The sequence below is a fragment of the Ceratotherium simum genome, chromosome 19, assembly GCF_057802395.1.
Source record: "Ceratotherium simum simum isolate JZ-2026a chromosome 19, ASM5780239v1, whole genome shotgun sequence".
NCBI classification, from domain to species: Eukaryota; Metazoa; Chordata; class Mammalia; order Perissodactyla; family Rhinocerotidae; genus Ceratotherium; species Ceratotherium simum.
The window spans coordinates 33,753,780-33,774,136 of NC_141918.1; the positions used below are offsets into that span (position 1 = coordinate 33,753,780).

Consider the following 20,357-nt stretch of genomic DNA (forward strand, 5'->3'; position numbering starts at 1 on the left):
CATTCCATCCTGATCTTGAACTACCACAATATGATGTTTTATGTTTAGTGGGGAACAAAATCTTAATAATATGTGTAATGATTTAAAGTTGATAAAGTTTGATAATAAATTTTCCTGTAGGGTCCAATTCTTCCTGATTGTATGAGTGATTGGATTAAAATCCTTAGGGCCCATAGCTTCAATTATAAATTGGGCAGATGAGGGAGAGCAAGGCCATATAAACATATTTTACAATACTTGAGTTCAAGTCCAGAGAGAGAGGGACACAATAATGTGGACTCTGAAAACAATAGTAATGATAACACTCATTACAATAGTATATACATACATATAAATGTATATGTCTGAGTATCTATCTCTATCTCTTTATCTGTGTAGTACTTACTCTTTGCCAGGCTCTGTTCCAAGTGCTTTAACTGTATTAAATCTTTTAATGCAGACCACATCTAAACACTGATAGCCACACATAGCAACAGGTACCTATCTATACTGTTTTTAACTGAAAAAAAAGAAAGAGGATTCCATAAGTACCAACACTGTCTTACTGACAGATGTTTTTGGGTGGGGCCCAAGGCCATGGATTGTCTCTAAGCAAAGCGGCAACGGACCCAAAGGGTGTTATGAAAGCAGTGCGAGGGCCCAGTGCAGTCAGCCTTATGAATGACCTGAGAACCAAATTAAGAGAAGTATGTGTATACTGAACACCTACTATGTGCAGGGACTCTAAACATATTGTCCCATGTAATCCTCCAAACAATCCTATGAAGTGGGTATCATTCCAATTTTACAGATGAGGAAACTGAGGCTCAAAGAGGGTAAATAAGCCCCTAGCCCATGGTTAATCAGCTAGTAAAGATTCAAACTCAGGCCCATTGAGCAAAAAAGCCCATGATCTTTCCTTATAGAGCCCATCTGTAGTATCTTACCTTCCCATGTCTTAGGAAGAGGAAACATCAGATTCTTATTGTTTTGGTTTCCTGTTTTGTGCGTGCCTTGATTAACCACACGAAGCAGGACAGAAGAGTACAGCAAGGTATCACCATATTCTGAAAATCTGGATAGCCCGTCTAGCTATCCAGGTTAAGTGTCTTGGTCCCAATGGCTGTGTATATGTTTTTGTTCAAAACTATTCTTTTAATTGGCTTGAGATGCAGCCAAAACAAAATTGTGCCCTCTGCCTTACCAAGCCACACTTCAGCGAAACACCCCTGACCCAGCTTCTTCTCCAGAAACAACGAATCACGTGCAACTTCCCAAGCATCTTTAGACAATCCAGAAGTTTGTGGGGTACAACTCGATGCAATCACAGTTAAGTTAAAACACAAACCATCAGCTTTCTCTACAGGAAAGGGAATTAATAAAGAAAACACAGTCCTTATAATCCATAATCATGCATGCACTAGGAAAGATGGAAGGTGACATGCCCTTGAGGGCGACACTGAGTTCGCTGGACAAACGTTTGCAGCTTGAAATGAAGGGCAAGGCATTTGGTGCAGGCTGGAACATTCCCTGTACCATTTACTGGTTTATGAATCGAGACTCATATAATAATATAATTTGAGCCATTTGCCAATCTTGACCACTTACTATCTCTTTTCTAGAAATTCCGGGATTCCAAAATCAAAATTATCATTCCCTACTATTAGTAATTCAAACTTTCTTCCTGGTCATGAAGTCTTTATTTTCACCTTCCATCTTTGATGTTTGGGATTTCCCAAACAAGAGAGCTAGTAATAGAGTAATTGAGTCTCAGCATACCCATCCATACTTCCCCAAACTGCCCATTTCCCAGTCTCTTGATCAACTGCAGGGATTCTCGAGGGATTTCCCAGACATCTTTGGTTTTGACAGACAGATCGGTAAGCCTTGGCATCCCTTTGTGACAGGGAACTACTAGGCGGCAGCAGAGACCTGCGGCTCTCTCTGATGGAGCGGGACAGCGGCAGGAGAGGGAGAGAAAAGCAGAACACGTGAAACAACAACATTTACAGGTGCACAAACCCAGCCAGCGCATAGCGTGCCTCGAAACAGTGCTACGTTGGCAGAGAACTACACACATCTTGGAAGATCAGACGCCACACATTGAAACACATTCATTGGAGGTAGAACAGAGGACAATTTGGACTACTCCATATCCCCAGGTATAATATAGTCTATACATACACACAGATATAGATTGTTTGGTTTCTATACTCACTAAGAAAAACATTTTCAGCCCAATGTGCTAATAACATGTCTTCTGGAACCCTGAAAATACCTCCACTGATTTCAAAAGATACATTTGGACTACAGAATGTCAGCATGACTGTCCTTTCCCCTCTAATATCAAAGGTTTAAGGACTCTCTGGCATGAATATATTTAAAATTGCAACTTCAGTACAGGACTCTTCTACAGACCATTACACTGCTATAAACTAGTAAGGCTGAAGATTACAGCTGGCAGGGGAAAAGAGAGGTCACAGGTCTCGAGCGATTTCTTTGGCATTTTAACTGACTCTATTCTACCAGTCAGAAACTCCTGCTTCTTTGATATTCATTAAAAAAAAATCTTTATAACAGTCTCCGATGTATAATTTAGGAGTCTGGTTTGAAAGCAGAAAGAATGAAACTAAAATCTGCAGAAACTCAAGGATGTGAAAGAACTCTATTTCCTATGAAAAAGAGAAAGGAAAAAAGTAGTTATCCCTCATACGTTATGTGGAGGGTTTTTTTTTCTTTTTCTTTTCTCTCTTTTTTTTTAAGAAGAATATGCCTTTTAGAATCTAGTGATGGTAAGGGGAAATTGCCTAAATGCCAAGTTAAACATCAGTCAGGTGAGAAAAGGTAACAAAGAACAAAGAATCAGGGCAGTGACAGAAGCTGCAGAAAGCCTGGCCTGTGAGGTGACAGAGCCCCTGCCACACCCCACACCCCCCTGGAGGCGCCTCGGATCCGGGGAAACCAAATGTAGTGCTGTTGCCTTTTCTCCAGGAACCAGCTGTAAGTTACTTTTTATTCCTTTCTTTTTGATAGAATCAGGTTCTGAGATGTTTAGACAAGAAATTATTTATGTGTCAATATTTCAAAGGCATTTTATTGTGTGAGAGAAAGAGGGAAGAAGAAAAGCCAATATAAAAACAAATCTAAGGTGAGATGGTTTTTTTTTTTGATATTAAAAAATGTCTATTGCTCTTCATATCCCTTCTGTCCTTCCAGCTTTAAGATGTTATTAAGGTGCCCTTTCCAACACAATATTTTCAAATGATCCTAACCCTGGGGATCCTGCTGATGTTTGGCTGTAATGAAATATACTTCGGCATTTGAAAAATCCTTACGACATGCAGGCATTTTGAGTCTATTACTTAAGCTCAGGGAGATATTCGGCTCCATTTCTCTCAAATATTTCATTAGAATCCACATAAACGAAAGTTACCCAACACCCTAATCAACTAGTACTCCGAATGTGGTTAATTTTTTCACTTGCTTATTAGTGCAAGGATCAGTAGATGGGCATTTCTTACTGCTATTTTCAAAAGATTGCTTTTTCTTGGTGCTAATAAATTATACACACATATTATTATTATTATTTTTTTTGGTGAGGGATATTGGCCATGAGCTAACATCCATTGCCAATCTTCCTCTTTTTGCTGAGGAAGATTAGCCCTGAGCTAACATCTGTGCCCATCTTCCTCTATTTTGTATGTGGGACACCACCACAGCATGGCTTGATGAGCGGCGCATAGGTCTGCGCCTGGGATCCAAACCTGTGAACCCCGGGCTGTTGAAGCGGAGTACATGAACTTAACCATTATGCCACAGGGCCAGCCCCTACACACGTATTTCACCACCACCACCACGCCCTGCCAAAGCCCCAGTAGTTGTGTGTCGTAGCTGCTCATCCTTCTAGTTGCTGTATGTGGGACGCGGCCTCAGCATGGCCGGAGAAGCGGGGCGTCGGTGCGCACCTGGGATCCGAACCCGGGCCGCCAGCAGCGGAGCGCGTGCACTTAACCGCTAAGCCATGGGGCTGGCCCGTACACACGTATTTTTTAATGAACGTGCAGTTGAGGTCAAGTCATGTACTATTTTTGGGGTTTTGTCATTGTCCTGAAGAACAATATAAAATGTATATATAGGTCACACAAAAAACCACTGGGTTTAATGGGATATAGGTCTCTATCTGTATGTGTATATCTAAATCCACCTGTGTGTAAGTATTATATAGTGGGATATACTTGCTAACCTAGGAAAGAAAGCAATCATTTCAACACTTGCACATAAGACCACATTCTTTAATAAAATGTACAAATTGCACACCTAAATACCTAATAAGTATATATTTCTAGGAACAACAAACTAATGGTGACAGTTGGGTGTTAGGACAGAGACTGATCTAGTGTTTAAAAGTTTAATTTATCACAATAGCTGCAGCAGATCTAGGAGCTGTGGGCCACATAAGTCTACGTCTAGTTAGAGATCAAGTCTTGGCGGGAAGTAGAACATGATAAATGGACCCAAATTTCACCCAGTCCTGAGAATGAGATGCACGTGCAGCTACTCTTGCGACAGTGCGGGGGGTAAAGCGACGGTAGGGACACAACATCCCCTGTAGCAGTCGCCACATAAGTTCCCTCCCAGAGGCTGCTCTTTGTCCCTTTCCTGGTTTCTGAATTCTATACTGCAGGGGAATGGGAAAAGATAACATCTTTTAAAATTTAACCTATTGCCTTCTACTTGGGGAACTAGAATGTTACACCGTCTTTTGACAAACATATGGAACTAATAATAACTATGGTAGAAAAACATCAATAGAACCTATGCAGCCAAGCCCCACCTTGAGGGGTTAGCAAAGAAAACTATTGTACCAGTGACTTCTTATACATCTGTGGTACCTCTTCCCCTCGCCTTTCCCCTGCCCGCTCTATGCCCACCCGCTCCCTCCAGTGTCCCCATGGTTAGCAGCTAGTTAGAATTAAGGTTACCTGAGTAATGCTGTACAAGCTGCTGAAGGGTTTCAAACTGGGCCCGGGTGGTGATATAGTATCCACCATTGTCAAGTTTGCGAATTTTATAATGTTTGACGTGGTCTCCTTTCATATCATCCCAGTCACGGATAGACAGTGAATAGGCACCTGGTAAATATGCAGAGCATTAGCAGCCCCAATCATTGTGAGTACTCAGGCATTTGTCAGGTCTCATTTACTCGACTATTCTGATTAAGAGTTATAAACACACACACACACAAACACACACTTCCACCCAGTGTGTGGAACATAGAAAGAAAACATCTCTTTCCTGCAAATGTCAGAAGATACTAGCAATAAAATGATTTTACCCTTGAAAATGCAAGCTTCCTGGATTTTTTCCTGCAATACTCTACTCAGTACACTTGTGTGGCCTACTATGGCATAGACCACCGCCTGCTGCCCTGGGGGGAAAGATGAAGAAGAGCACAGACATTCCCAGCTGAGATTGTTACCCTGGTCTCCATTACCCAGGGAGCATCACAGAGGCAGAGGCAGAGAGTACTAAAGAAACGTAAGGACTGTTTCTCCAGAAGTGAGCTTCCAATTTCTGCTTCACAACTCCCTTCACAGGGGCAGATCACTAGGTCTGTAGATCAAGCCGGAAGGCTGCTGCTCTTTTTCCTGGGCCCAGCTCCTCTTTTGGGCTCTAATGAGTTGTTAAATAATGAAAAGGCCAGCAGTTGGAGGAAGCAGTCCTCAGTTATGAAAAAACAAAAGGAATGCAAAAACAACCTGTATGACTGGCGCCTGAGGAACTAAGAGTTTCAGAAAAGCACAATTCTAAAGGACTTCAGAAAATTCTACGATCTTATGTGCCTGGAGGAGTGAAGCGGCCCCAGCCCCTGTTTTGGGAGGAAGGTCTTGATTTCGAGCCTCTGTAGTCCTTTTGGAGCTGTCTGCAGTCCTAGAGCCTGGAGGGAAAACTGAAAATAGGGCTCGGCTCACAAGGCAGGCAGGATATGTGCCATTTAAAAATCCTTGTACATTAGAGATAAGCCTTTCATCCTCTCTGACTAATCCACAGATTTGAATGACAAGCCAACTTCTTCAACGTGTTATTTTACCTTTGGTGGTTTCACTCTCGCGGATGAGAAAGGTACCTCTTGGATTTCCAAAGGACAAAAGCTGTCGCTCAGCATCTTTTCGGCCAAGTTTTCCAAAGTACCACCTTTAAATGAGATCAAAGGAGGGAAACATTTTATAAAGGAGGGAAACATTTTATTACAATCATTTACAAAAATAGGATAGCGTAGGCTCTTCTGCCCACGAACCCTCCTCACCTCTGATTTCATGCTTAGCCATTCTCTAGATATTTTTTCCTAGCCTCATCTGGCTCCCTGCCAATCTATTCCTGATTCCATCCCTAATCCATCTCTTTCACTCTTTAAAGAAAATCAGATTTGCATTGTGGGATATTTTCCTTCCCTCCGGAGATCAGGAACCGGTTTGCGGTTCTGCCCGCGTGAAGAGAGAAACCCAGGACCTTGTTTTGAAATGGCAACCACAGGAGACCCTTCCCACGTGCGTCTACAAGACCCTGGATTTCTGAGCATAATTACAACCCCTGGGAAATACCAAAACACAGTCTCAGTGTACATAAAGATCATTAATCGAGCACTTAAAAAGTCAGTGAGAATGGATAAAAAACAAAGACATGATATTTTCAGTAACTTCCTACCTACTGGAACTCTGAAAAAAATTGTCCAGACTATCCCTAATTTGGGATGACTCTGCCCTTGGAGGCTTGTTTTTATTTTCTTCCTGTCCAGCAGGTGTGAGGCCTGGATGAGTAAAGGGCATCTGCCAGGCGTCTGGGCTGTGATCTGCACGCGTGTGCTCTGGCACAGCTGCAGGGCCAGGTTCCTGTGCAGTCAACGAGCATGGCCTTAAGACAACTCGGTGTCGCAGACATTTCATACTTTCCCTGTAATGACACTCATGTGCCACTTGAGGAGCTGTCACGTCAAGTCACCTCACGACCTTTGTTATTTGTCTTTTACCTCTCCAGCCCTGACCATGGCCTGGAAATTAGTTAACATCTCAGCGCTAGGTGCTGAGCAAGCAGCAGGTGCTCCAAGGACCCAAGGGAGAATTTGGGAGCGTTCCATTGGAATCTGCACAGAAAACTGATTTTTAGAATATTTAACTGTAGAAGGATCCAGTTTCTAAAATGAAATTTCAATTCATTATACTTGAACATAGCTATTATGTGTTCACTGTCACATTCTTTTGTGAATGAAAGAGCTTCACTGAACGTGAGAAAAGAGACACTACATGTCAGCTCCTCAGAGACTTTTAAAGGCACTAGATTGTGCATAACCTTACCCTAGCACTAGGTGGTATAAAGAGAATTACACCAATTACTTGTGTATCAATAACCCAATTAAAATGCAGTGTAAACACGAACAGTGGTGAAAAGAGAGCTGTCAGAACAATGGATGGTACCAAAACAACTGTATTTCAAGATAACGGTAATTACATCTATAAAATCATAGGCATTTTTTTAAATGCTATTTTATTCTTTAAAAAAAAAGGTTTTTTAAAAATTGACCATTGATATAACTTAAATATGAAGCAGGTCAATTCCCAGTTAAATCAAAGTAATGCTATATTTTGGTGGTACCTTTTGTTCTGAAAGAACACAAAGATGTTTGCAAATCTGCTCTAAAATAAAAATTCAATACAGGTTCTTTCATTCACTGATGGTGAAACGCACTCACTAGGAGAAAAAAGGAGCTCAGAACCACTGAGTATTTGAGAGCAGGGAACAAAACACATCTTCTTAGAGGAAATATAAGGGAATTAAAGACAAGAGAGCAATCCAGCTGGGGACTGGCTGGCGTGTGGAGTCTAATCCTCCGTGCAGAGCTTAAACAAACCCAGGGCAAAATTAAATATCAGAGCCGAAGGCTGGGCTCTGTGGCTGACTGTTCTCAACTCCCTTTCTGGTAAGGCAAGACTGCCTCCACTGAGCAGGAGAGGCAGGTCCCCAGGGGTCAGCGGGGAGGCCAGGTTCCTGCATTTGGGAGACCATGGCCTAGCTCCCTTTCCCTCAGTTCTGAAATTAGGGTCGCCACACAAGCCACTCTGACAATTCTCCACTTTGAAAGTGCCCATGAATCCCCACAGGTCAGGAGACGGAACAATGGCTGTCCCTTCTGGAATCCCCTCCGCCTACTGACCACCTTCCAAAACTGTTACCAGTGAACTCCTTGGGCCAACTAACTACTAGTCACTATTTACTATCACAGAAGTCAACCGAGACCCCAAATCAAAGGAAAGGACCATCTGAAATGCATCACCACATTATTTCCCAAGTTGTGGGGCACACTGCACGTGAGATACTTCTCCCTGGGGCGTGGAAGGTATGTCTTTTCAGTGCTCCTTTAATATTTCTGACTACATGGAGGAGAAAAATCTCATTTGATCTTTAACAATCGTTTGCTCTTCTCTTTCTTCCTCCCTCCCTCCCTTCCTCCCCTTCCCATTCTTTCTCCTTCTCCCTCTCTCTTCCTCAGCAGACTGCAGACTTAGAACCTTGGGTCGGCAATAATACCTGCTCTAGCTACAATTTCATCACATTTTTATGGTTACTTTCTATCTGTGGCAAGTAACACTGGGTTTTCATTTAGGGTACTGATATAAAGTTTCCTATATGTTTCCAAAAAGTGAGCAGGCTTAAAGAAAAATATTAAGTTAATAATAGTACAAGTATCACATAGATATGACAAAGTCCAGGGCATAAAGCCTGAGAAACACTGCATTACCATATTCTCTCAACCCTTAATCGTTCTAGGGAACTTCTCTCTCCTGCACAATGTTAATGGCATTTTATTGCAGCAACTAACTTTTAAAAGCAAGTAGTTAAGTGAAAACAACAAAACAAAACATACTCTTCTGCCTGGATAGAGTCCACTGGAGCCACATAATTGCTGGGAATGTAACCCGTCTCTCCGGTTGTCAAGGAGCGGGCTTCCCACCAGTCTCCTTCCCTGCAGAGAGAAAAGAGAAGGGAACGCGTTGACCATTTCAATGTTCTGCAGTTACACACCCAATGCTGTAAGAGCATGTGACTACTTCCCAGTCATTCTATCACCTGATTTCTCCAAACTCCGACACAGCCTTCTGTGAGGGCCAAATGGTTACAATCTGAGCCAACTGTGAATTGAATCCAATGTTATCTCTCATCTCTTGCCTTATTTGTGAATTATGAAGGTAGACTCTGGCCATGGAGAGCTCTCTTGGGGGGGTCATTTTGCTTGCTAAGTGTCCTCAACTTGGACGGAGGGGAAGGGACCCAGCTCTGGGCTACTTAAGAAAAATATTGTAACAACAATAACAAAATGGTAATTATGTGAGGTGAAGAATATGTTAACCTTATTGTGGTAAACGTGTATCAATGGTATATGCGTGTATCAACCCATCACACTGTATACCTTAAACTTACACAATGTTATATGTCAATTATATCTCATTAAAGCTGGAAAAAAAATAAAGCAAGCACCAATAGTGCTAATTTAGCTAACAGTCTCTGTTTTGCCCCCTATCCTGAGGCAACCAGCCTCCTTTGGTACTACTGGAGAGAGGCAAGCTGTGGCTTTAGTGTTATTTTGTCAGCCATTACAGCTGCAGATCCTCTGAGAAAAGAAGCCTGTTGGGAGCCCAGTAAGGGATGAAGGCATACCCTGAAGACCTGTCTTGCTTGCTCTCAAGAAAATGGGTAGAATAATATCCAACTACAACAGGTTAAGCCTTGCTCAGACATTTTCAACCTGGGGTTATTTCATCAACTATTTGTAGCACTGACCTGAGTCTGGGGGCAGGAGAGGAAGAGCAGGTGTAGCTGTGTGTGTGTACAAGGGCAGGGGGAGAACAAAAACTCGCCAAGGGAACGAGATTCTTAGTCCCACCACTTTGCACAGCCCCGTGTTCATGGGACAGCCTGGTCTGTCTGCGGAGCTCTCAGAGCTGCGGGCAGAGGGATGGGAAAGGGGGGCTTACGACAGCCCTCTCAGCTTAAGCCAAATGAGCAATGAAATGGTCAGAGCGCATGTGCTTCCATTTGCACAGCTGTACGTATGCCGGAGACCAGGGACGGAGTGCGTGCCTCTCCCTGTCAACAACGGTTAGCAGACACATGTGCATCGACGGGATCCACAAACCCTCCACCAGCCCGTGGTCAGGAGTGCGAGGGGCAGCGGATGCAGGTGCCCTTGCGCAGATGGAGACCTCTCAGACTTCTGATCACCCAGAGGTCCAGCGCCTTCTCTCCTTCCTTTTTTGGTCCTTGGAAGCAGCAAGAGAAAGCCCAGGCCCTTTTTTTTTGAAATCACTTTTTGGCTGAGCTCTGTATCAAAGCCCTCAGCCAGGAGAGAAAATGTGCTGGCTTTTGGCCCTGGTCAAGATCTGCAGACTGATTTGATTAGGTAGAGAATAACCAGCCTCCATGTTAAATGCAACCCTTACCCGAGAGAGTCCCATTCTCTCAATACGGACTGCGAGCGAGGTGACCGATGAGCAACGACTCCAGACAGGATTTAACAAAGTGACAGACAAATGGTGACAAGCCCACCGTGCTATAGGAGCAGTTATGGGGAAGTGCTTGGTGGCACAAGCAACACAGAATAGCCCACGAGAAAACAGGGTGTTGGCAAAGGGGTTTTTAAAGTCTTATGTTTTAATTAGCTTTTCAGTCTTTCCTTTTTCACCCTATTACACAAATTTAAGTAGATAAATCAATCAAAAGAGGGAGATAATTGTTCTCCTACCCAGAAAGTCATTTATTAATAACTTTAAATTTAGTTCATGTCTATATTTTTATTATGAAATAATTCATACATACCAAAGACTATATGTATATATGAAAGCCTGTGAGCCCACCACCCAACTTAAGAGCTGGATTGTCATCAGTCCATGTGGCACCTGTCCTGTGCTGCTCCCCTATCGTATCCCTCTGCCTTTCAGGTTCAAATCATGAAATTAAAGACGTTAACAGGGGCCAGCCCTGTCGCGTAGCGGTTAAGTGCGTGCGCTCCCCTGCTGGCGGCCCGGGTTCGGATCCGGGCACACCGACGCACCGCTTGTTAAGCCATGCTGTGGAGGCGTCCCATATAAGGTGGAGGAAGATGGGCACAGATGTCAGCCCAGGGCCAGTCTTCCTCAGCAAAAGAAGAGGAGGATTGGCATGGATGTTAGCTCCGGGCTGATCTTCCTCACACACACAAAAAAATGTTCCCATTTTAACAGTTTGTATTGGTTTCATTTCTATTTCCTCCAAAGGAAATACAAGCATTTCTAAGTGTATCCTTTAAGACCATATGTGGAAGTTTATTTTTTTCTTTAAACATTTCATGTGTTGAAGGAAATGGCTATGGAGACCATCTTCACTGTAATACGGGGACACCGTTTACTGCTCTGAAATTCCACTAGATGGAGACATTTCATCATAAAAAATAATATCATCATCTCTCCGCCTTTTCCTTTCTCCCTCCTTCCTCCCTCTCTCTCTCTCACACACACATACCCCCACCTACTCCACACCTGGGAAATGCTCCAAAATGGTGAGGAAAAAATTAAGTGCTTGCAGCAGAGGTGTATTTTTTAATGCAAGATAACCTTTATCAAATTAGTTCTAAGTGATTTAAATTAAGAAAAAGTAAGTCTACTACCAATTTTGGGGTACATGGAAATGTCACCTGGGGCAGGAAGCCAATACATTTTCCTGCAGGTTGCGACAAACCTGGTCTTGTTCAGAGGATCTGATATTAATCAAGTAATTTCCATTTCAAATCTAGCATTAACTATCTCATTTTGGTTTCGGCACCTAAATAGTTTAGCACAGATTAGAATCCAACTATAGGCTCATTCTAAAGTCATGTATCAGGAATTCATGATTTTCTCTTAAGTGACTCCATTAATCTCACAAGGGTTTTCAGTTACTCAATAGAAAGATAAAATCCTTTTCTCTCTTACTAGGCCGCCTAGGGTCACTTTCTCCATCAAAGGAGATATTAGGTGACAAGGACACAATGTGTTACGGAGTAAACCTCACACGTTGTGCCCAGAGAGGCTGGTACAAACCCAAAACATCTACAAAAAAATCTTTTGAGCAAATGAATAAATCATTTTTTTAATATACTCGAAGCCCAATTCACCTACAAATAAATAATACACTCTTTACAAATCATTCATCTTGATTTAGGAAAACAGGATCTTTATGCTATGTTATGTTTTATTTCTTTACTTGAGTTACTGTAGGTAAATTAGCATTATTAAAGCTGCATTTCTTTACACTGTTCAGATATTTCATTAATTTAGAGTTGGTGAGATTTTCTTGAACTGTTATCTTGCTCTGATTCAAACAGATGATTTAAGCCCCGGCTCTGGTCAGGAACAGCTCCCCTTGTTCCTCTAATTTAAAGACTTATTAAAAGAGCCTGTTCCCAGTCCCCAAAGTTGCTCATAGGGCTTGTGGTCCCAGGCGCCAGGAGCCCTGATGGAGCCAGGAAGTAGCATTTGCACACAGAAGTCAGCCTTGATCTGTGGAGCTGTGGAGGGTTTTTATTATAAATTCTGGATTCTTTCTAAATTTGGTCACCACCCATCTTACTTTCAAAGAGCATATCTATAACAATTTTATCAAATGCTTGGATGGGGCTCAAATCCAAGATTTCCTCTTATCACGATGAAAAGAACTTTAAAGGAGTCACCACCCTAGGCCATGAGCAGTATTCCACTCTGTGTAAAACATAATATTTTAAAGAGTCACTGTTTCTAGGTGATATGACTAAATCACTAGTCATGAAACGTGGAAATAGGGAATAAAATCGATGACTTTAAATATTTTGCCAAATGGGTTCAAGTTTAATAACGTCCAAATAGACGACACTGAGCACTTACAAAAAACAGGTCAGTGGAGAAGCCCCCACCCCTAGGCTGGGCAGCAGTGCCGCTGGCTCTGGTACCGCACACACGCATACCACATGGTTCATGCTGCACTTTAAAACACAAAAGCCAGCCCTGTGGCCTCCCGTTTCTGCCTCTTGACAGGGAAAGCAGTGGGAGGACACACACACTGGGAGGTGTGGTAGCAGCCCCAGGGAGAGCAGAGCCCCATCCCTCCCTCTCTTTCAGTGTCTGAGAGCCAGGGGCTGGGAGAGGCTGGAGGAGGGGGAAGGAGCCACACGCCATCTGCTTCTGTATTATTTGCTTTGTTTTTCCTTCACGATTTTCTCTTCCCTGTTATTACCCTTGACTTCAGGATATCGTATTTGTTACACAAACCTTACTTTCTCCCCATAACCTTGAAAAAGGGTATTTAAATGGCACGTAGGATGAGGAATTCTACTGGCGAGAAGGAAGAATATTAAAGGGAAAAAAACCTTTGTAATATTTTCTTCTAAGAGAACAGGGTCAGAGGCTCAAAGCCCTCTGTAAACGCTAAAGGCCAGGCATGCAAAGCATGAAATATGGACTGAGATAGACTGGATCTTCGGTGAATGTTTCTCCAAAATTTCAACTGGATGCCACCGTAGATCCTATCCAGATTAACAAAGGAAGAAGGCAAGGATTTGACTTGGGCAAGAACTGGCTTTCCAAGTGCCCTACAATCTGATGTGTAGATCCACTTGTGGTGTGGAGAAAACCTCCAGAAGAAGAGCTGTGTGTGGTACTTTCTACTCCTCCTCAGTCCTAAGCTTTTAGAAGTTGGTTACAAGTTCTAACCCACCTCGGCAGAGAGGAAATAGTACACAAAATGGGAAGGGGAAACGGGGTGTATTTCAGAATTCCAAGTTAGTAGACTGACCAGAAGCATTCATCTGAGAATCAAACTAACAATAAGGAATCATAAATCAGAGAGATCAAAGCTACATTCCCTCCTCCCTGACCTCCCAGCTAACCCTCCAAACCTTCATGGAACTTGAACAGTTCAGTCCCCTCTGATGGGGCTTTCTGGGCCTTTCCAAGATAAAACCTCACACTGCACTCAGGATGCTGTCCCCACATGTCCCCCTTGGCTCTGCCACCTGCTAGCTCCGTGCACCTGGGCAAGTCCCCAACCTGAGCCTCTGGCTCCTCACAGTCAAATGATGACTGTGAGACACACCTCAGACAGGTGCTGTGAAGAATAAATGAGAACGTTTACAGCTCAGCACATGGCTGGCACACAAGGAGCCTTCAATAAATGGCAGCTGTTTACTATTTAAAAAAAATTCCTGTGGCTACAGGAGGAGGGTTCTGGTGTGGGGTGGGGGGGGAGGGGGCAGGTAATATTCTTGATCTGGGTGCTGGTTGTGCAGGAATGTTCAGTTTGTGAAAAACCAGCAAACTGTATACTTTGTAAAAATTGTGGTAAAATTGCACAACATAAAATTTACCATTTTAACCATTTTTAAGTGTACAGTTGAGCAGCATTAAGCACATTCACATTGTTGTGTGACCACCACCATGCATACTTTTGATACGTGCACTTTTCTGCATGTATTTAAATAAAGTCTTTAAAAAAAAAAACTACCCCATCCCTGTTAATGATGACAATAATAATAATTAAAGAAACTACAACCCTGTGGACACGTAGATAGTGTCTTCTAATGTCCAGAAGAGTTACCAGCTTCATATGGGAGGAATTTCGTTCTTGCTGTGAAACGTGGCATATTCTCAGTGTTTGGTCCTGAGAGTTGGGGGGATCCCAGAGAAGGGGTGGGCTTCCCAAGGAGGCAGTTTTCAGGGCCTGAGGGATGATTCCCTGTTACAATGACCACTCGTTTTCCTGAGATGCATGGTGTGAGGAGGGCTACCTCTCATCTGCCCTCACTCACGCTCTAGGGAAAGACAAGGGGCCAGGCTTCAGGTCCTTCGGCCATCAAAATCCAGTTTGCTCAGGGAACAGAAGACAGAGCAACCAGAACTGGAGGCACAGATGAACTTCCTGGTGGGCCCTCAGCCCCTAAGTGGCTTTCTTTCCCAACCACTGGGGAGCACTCACAAGGAAAACTAGAGGTGCAGGGGAGAAGGCCTCTGGGACATCATTTTCTTGCAAGCCTGGATTTTTCTCGTGGGCCCTTGTCCATGCACATTGCCTTAACCTAATAGAGGTAATATTCCAAAACAATAGAGAAATATGGCCCATATTTACTCTTCTTCACGGAGGTAGCAAATGTAGGATTTGAAAAGTGAGTGATTCTCACCCTTGAAGTTTCCCCGTTGTCTGTCTAACTGTTGTTCCTACTGACCACGTTTAAAATGCACTCATTATAGTCGCTCACGAGTGGGCGAAATCACTTCTCCTTCCATCTCACAAAGATTTCAGTCACTTGCAAATTGTCATTACGGGAAAACGCCTCCATGGGCTTCACCAATCGGAATGTTTAGCAGTTTTGAAAACAGAAGGAACTTGTTGCCAGCCCGAAGCAAGGGCTTAGCTAGTGCAGCGTGTGAAATGCGAAGAAAATCTCAAAGCAGAGAGAGGGTGAGGCAGATAGCCGAGCCTCGTGCCAGTCCTCTGAAACTGTAGTTCTGCAGAGGGCGAGGCTGGCGCTTTTATAATCTTTACCATACAACGACAGTATCCTTCAAAAAGCTCCCTGGACATACAGTGCCATAAAATACCACACTGCTCATCGACTCTTCTTTTTTCAGGTTAAATGGCTATGAATTAACGAATTTAGCAAGTGTTGTTTTAGCATTTCAGATATCTGAAAAGGCACAGACTGGTAACACGAGAATTCTTTCCCAATCTGAAAGTCATGCATGTTCTCCCTCCCTCTCCAAACTTACGAGCTGTTTAATATTTGAAATTTTTCTCCCTTGTGAAAACTCAGGTCATCTTCTGTCCGTGCTTCATAATCATAAAGGGCCACAAACAGGGTCACTCCTGACAAAACAAAATCAAAAGGGGAGAGATTAGTAGACAAGGGGAAATTAATTCCAAGAAATTAAATCTTCACTAAAACCTCATTCTCAAAATCTACATCTAATCAGCACTGATAACATGATGCAGTGTTGTAATTAATGTGTGAAAACCAGAGCTGCAGGGCTGAATTTAGGCCTTAGTCTTTGTAGGGGGAGAATTATTTGATCCGACTAAAACCTGGAGTTGAAGGACTTTTCTCTGTACACTATGGAATGAGTCTTCGGGAAGAGACAGATATTAATATCATGTCCACAACTAAAGGGCAGCAGCGGTGTCATAGTTCAGATTTGCAGAGCTCTGCAGTATCACAGACAGCCTTTATCCAACACACGTTCTCCTTCGCTCAAGAGCCCACGTTAGTTCTGGGTCAAATGAATCACTCTTTCCCCTGGTCACGTAGAATGTAATAGGAAACTCCTTCTGCAGCCTGGGGACATTCAGAGAGGCCTCTCTCTGTAAATGTTCACCCCAATTAGAGGCTGTCTTGCCCTTGGCATCTGCAATTGTGTTGGGGACTCCCTCTCTATCGCTCTCCTTCTACCTAGAAGTCACCTATCCTTGCACTGACTTGTAGTACTCACTCTTCCTCACAACCGCAGGATGTCTTCTCATCTGGCTGACTCCCCACAGAGGCCCTTCCTGCTTTGCAGAAGTTTGCTATCAACAGCAAAGAATATCCAGCCGTCCCATTTGGCCTAGGACTTCCTCCATATAGCAGGCTGAATTCTAAGATAGCCCTCAATGATTCCCACTTCCTGTTATTCACGCTTTTGTGCCATCCCCTTCCCTTGAGTGTGGGACAAACCTAATGACTTGCTTCTAGCCAACAGAACATGCAAAGGTGATGGGATATCCCCAAGTGACTAGGCTTCAAAAGATTGTGACTTCTGTCTTCCTAGCAGACTTTCTCTATTGCCACTTTGGCTTGGACACTTTGATGAAGCCAGCTGCCATGTTGGAGAGGCCCACCTGACAAAGAACTGAGGGTGGTCTGGCCAACAGCCAATGAGGAACTGAGTCCTGCCACATGAGCTTGGCAGCAGATCCATCTCAGTTGAGCTGTGAGATGACTAGAGCTTAGCCAACACATCTTGATTGCAACCTGTGAGAGGTTCTGTCATAGGGAACCCAGCTAATCATTCCTGGATTCCTGGCCCACAGAAACTGTGAGATAACAAATGCGTATTGTTTTCAAGCTGCTAGGTTTTGTGGTAATTTCTTATACAGCAATTGATAACTAATACGTTCCATTTCTCTGCTCTCTGGCTTTTCTTTTTGATCTCCACACACTTCAAAGTGCCTAATGTGGCCTAAAGAATGCACAACATGGATGCTACTCTTTACCAAGCTGCTACTTTGCTGTGTCGGTAGTTCCAGGGGAACGGATGTGCCCATGGGACTCTTCAAGAATCAGACAGGGAGATGAGCTTGTCTTTCCACCCACCCCAAGTGGGGCCTCCTGTAGGAGAGCTGGCATTCAGAAGGTCTGACCATGCAAAGCAGGGATCATTTGGCAACTGTCCTCCTTTCTTTAGATTTCTTTGAAAAGTTAGAAAAGGACTGGCTTAAAAAAAAAAGTGGGAGCCTGTAAGGTCATGCTGATTTTCATTTAACACTCTATTAACAGATTCCCTTCGTTACATAATTTAAAAACAAACCCAACCTCCATTGTGTGGAAGACAAGGCACATGAGGACGGACACTTCTGTTCTCCTACTGCCTCCTTGCATCAGCTGGCAAGTTCTCACTGGGTGTTTTTATCGTCTAGGGACGGAGGGGAGAGTCAAAGGAGGTCACAGGGACACACAGACACTGATCCTGGCCTTAAAGCACTAAAAGCAGCGGTGGGGAAAAAGACATACCTATGTAATAAAGCCAAATAATACAAGGCAGGAAAATCTGCCAACATTTGGAGGTACTGGGTTTTAACCTAAGGGACCACATGGCCTCATACTAAGATTGTCCCTGACTACAGTACAGACCCACATGTTCAAGGCAAGGAGCCCACTCTAGTGACTTTATGAATGATACCTGCAGACACAGGGATTCATATCCAGCATTCAACAATGAATGAACAAGGTTCATGTCTGTGTCAGCACAATTCAGAGTCTGGCTGCCACAGCACTCAGCAGGCACAAGGAGTGTGTGCTGGGTGCCTTTTTGGCTCTTTTTTTTCCCTCCTGCATCCTCAAGAGACAGACTTCCCTAGACTGCCTGACTGCCTCTTTCCTTCCTCCCTTCATTCCAGGTGTCTTCCAGAAAGGCAGAAAGAATAAGTAAGTGTGCCGAGCATTCATTCGCCCATGCAAGACCTGCTTTAAAGGGAAAGCCAGATCCACCATAACACAAGGACATAATGTAAAGCTCTGGGGCAGGTCCCTTGATATAACTACACTGGCTGCTGCATGCAGAGGGAAGAAAATCCCTCAACACCTCAGTAGTGCCAACTCCCTCAGTGAAAAGGCACAATGGGTCCCTATACAAGACATATGCTCCCAGATGAGCTGCGAACATCATGGCTGATGTATATTTCTTTAAATGTTTGTAATAAAAAAATTTTGGAACAGATAATGTCATATATCTAGTTACCATGATTCACATACTGGAAGAAGATTTGGAAGACTAAGGATGCATGAGATAACTTACAAATATTGCAGAAAACATATGTCTGAGAATGCATGCCAGATATTTTACAAAATATTAGCTAAGTCAGCAAATGCACATGGCAGTAAAACACAGCCTTGTGGTGGGAAAGAGAAGGAAACTTAAAAAAAGAGAGAGAGAACGATCCCTTAAGGATACATAAGATTTGATTTTAAAATACGAAAGATACAGGAAAATACTTTGGGGGCTGATAAACTTAGTCATATGGAAGATGATGGAAGATCAGAAAGAGAATCAATGGAGACAAATGGCCAAAAAACAAGGCTGCCAAATGACCCCACTGGCTGGGAAGTGACAGGCAGGCCGAAGATAAGGCAGATGAGGGAGAAGGTTCTACTCCTGTGAAGTGGCTCTTAACCAGGGGATGGGAGGAAAGAGTGAATTAATACCTGGAGAACTCAAAATATACAGAACTCAAAATGTACAGAGAGTCTTAGGCCTCTCTCTATATTTTGAAAAAGCTTCCCTAGTTATTCAGAGTCAGCCAGCCAAAGTTGAGAACCATCAGCCTAAACCACCTCGGTAGAAGTTGCATCTCATGACCCACATAGAATTCTCACAGAGCGGCCACTTGGGGCTACCCCATGCCACTGCAGCCAGCACTCTGATTTGTACATCAAGTTCTGGCTTTTTTACAGCTCCCCATCTGCTGGAGGATAGGTAGAGATCGATGAAAAACTTACACGTTAAATCCTTAGTCAAAGGGAGCTGACCGGAGCACAACTGTTCCACTGCCAAAAGAATTACCAGCAGCTTAATTCTTACCTGTTCCTCCTCTCGTCCGCAACGTCCCAGTATGAGACGAAGAGTTCACACCCCCAAAGACGGTGAGTCCTTGGCCCCCAGCTGCGTGGAAGTTGTTGTAGTTTGGGATGGAGGTCACGCCGAAGCTGGGGTAGTGCTGAGGAGTGGGGTCTGTGCCATAGCGGTACCCGGAGCTCTGGTTCAGGCTGCCGTCCCTCTCCTCTGTCAGTTTTGTTGCTTCTTTATCCTTACATTGCACACAGCCCATTATCTAAATTCCTGCCGAAAACAAAAAGGAGGCACATGAACTTGGATGCTTCTTAGTTGCTGGGTTGCCTGACTATTAAAGGTTCACCCTTGGACATTTCAGGTCTATGACGGGCACGAGGAAAAGCAGTGGCTAGGGGTGATGCTTAGAAGCAATCTCTGTGCCCTTAACTTGACAATCACATTTGATCCCCACATGCTCTGGGCGATGGGATCAACACAGAGAACGAGGTTCACTACGTGGTAGTTTTCCTCAAATGCGGTCTGCACCCCTTAAAATTCCATAATGTCACACACGTGCTGAAAGACAGCCCAATAATACTTCTTACACTTTTCTTTAGTCATCTCAAAAAATCATGTATTCTCCAGAAAATGAGTCTATGCACTATTGGAATAAAAATCTTCATCCAGGCAAAGAAAATCTAAAGAGGGTGGAGGAGAGCTGGAAAAGCCAGAATAGAGCCCCAGAACAACCACCGTACTTCTTCACTCACGGGTACCATCCTTCAGGCACACATTTGGTAAATTTTAAGCAATAAGTTGATGATAAGCATCAAAATGAAGAAATGCTTGCTGGATGAAAAACAAAATTGGCAGAAACTAAGAGGTCTGAGCATATTTGTAGGATGTCAGGATAGCCTACAATAACAAAACCATTTAAAGCTGCTAATTAACTTTTCAAATTTCCATTAGCTTTTGACATCTTTCAAAAACATTTAAAAAAATCATTCCCATGTTCCAGAGTAAGTGGTGGTTTAAAAACTC

The 20,357-nt window shown here is 43.4% G+C and overlaps 1 protein-coding gene across 8 annotated transcripts in view; it reads right to left on the reverse strand.

Annotated features, from left to right (window-relative positions):
- FYN (FYN proto-oncogene, Src family tyrosine kinase) overlaps window positions 1-20,357 on the reverse strand; it is a 206,303-nt gene that overhangs the window by 37,991 nt on the left and 147,955 nt on the right. For 6 of the 8 annotated variants that reach the window (XM_004422224.3, XM_087444012.1, XM_087444014.1 and 3 more), the window contains 6 exons: window positions 19,347-19,604; window positions 15,783-15,879; window positions 8,900-8,998; window positions 6,071-6,174; window positions 4,962-5,111; window positions 1,759-1,923 (listed from right to left, as the gene is read on the reverse strand). In XM_004422224.3, coding sequence (XP_004422281.1) covers window positions 1,759-1,923; window positions 4,962-5,111; window positions 6,071-6,174; window positions 8,900-8,998; window positions 15,783-15,879; window positions 19,347-19,593 — 862 coding nt within the window. In that variant the 5' untranslated portion in view covers window positions 19,594-19,604. Of the gene's footprint in view, window positions 1-1,183; window positions 1,340-1,758; window positions 1,924-4,961; window positions 5,112-6,070; window positions 6,175-8,899; window positions 8,999-15,782; window positions 15,880-19,346; window positions 19,605-20,357 lie in introns of all 8 variants that reach the window. The other 2 variants (XM_004422226.3, XM_014781174.2) reach the window with 2 other exon arrangements.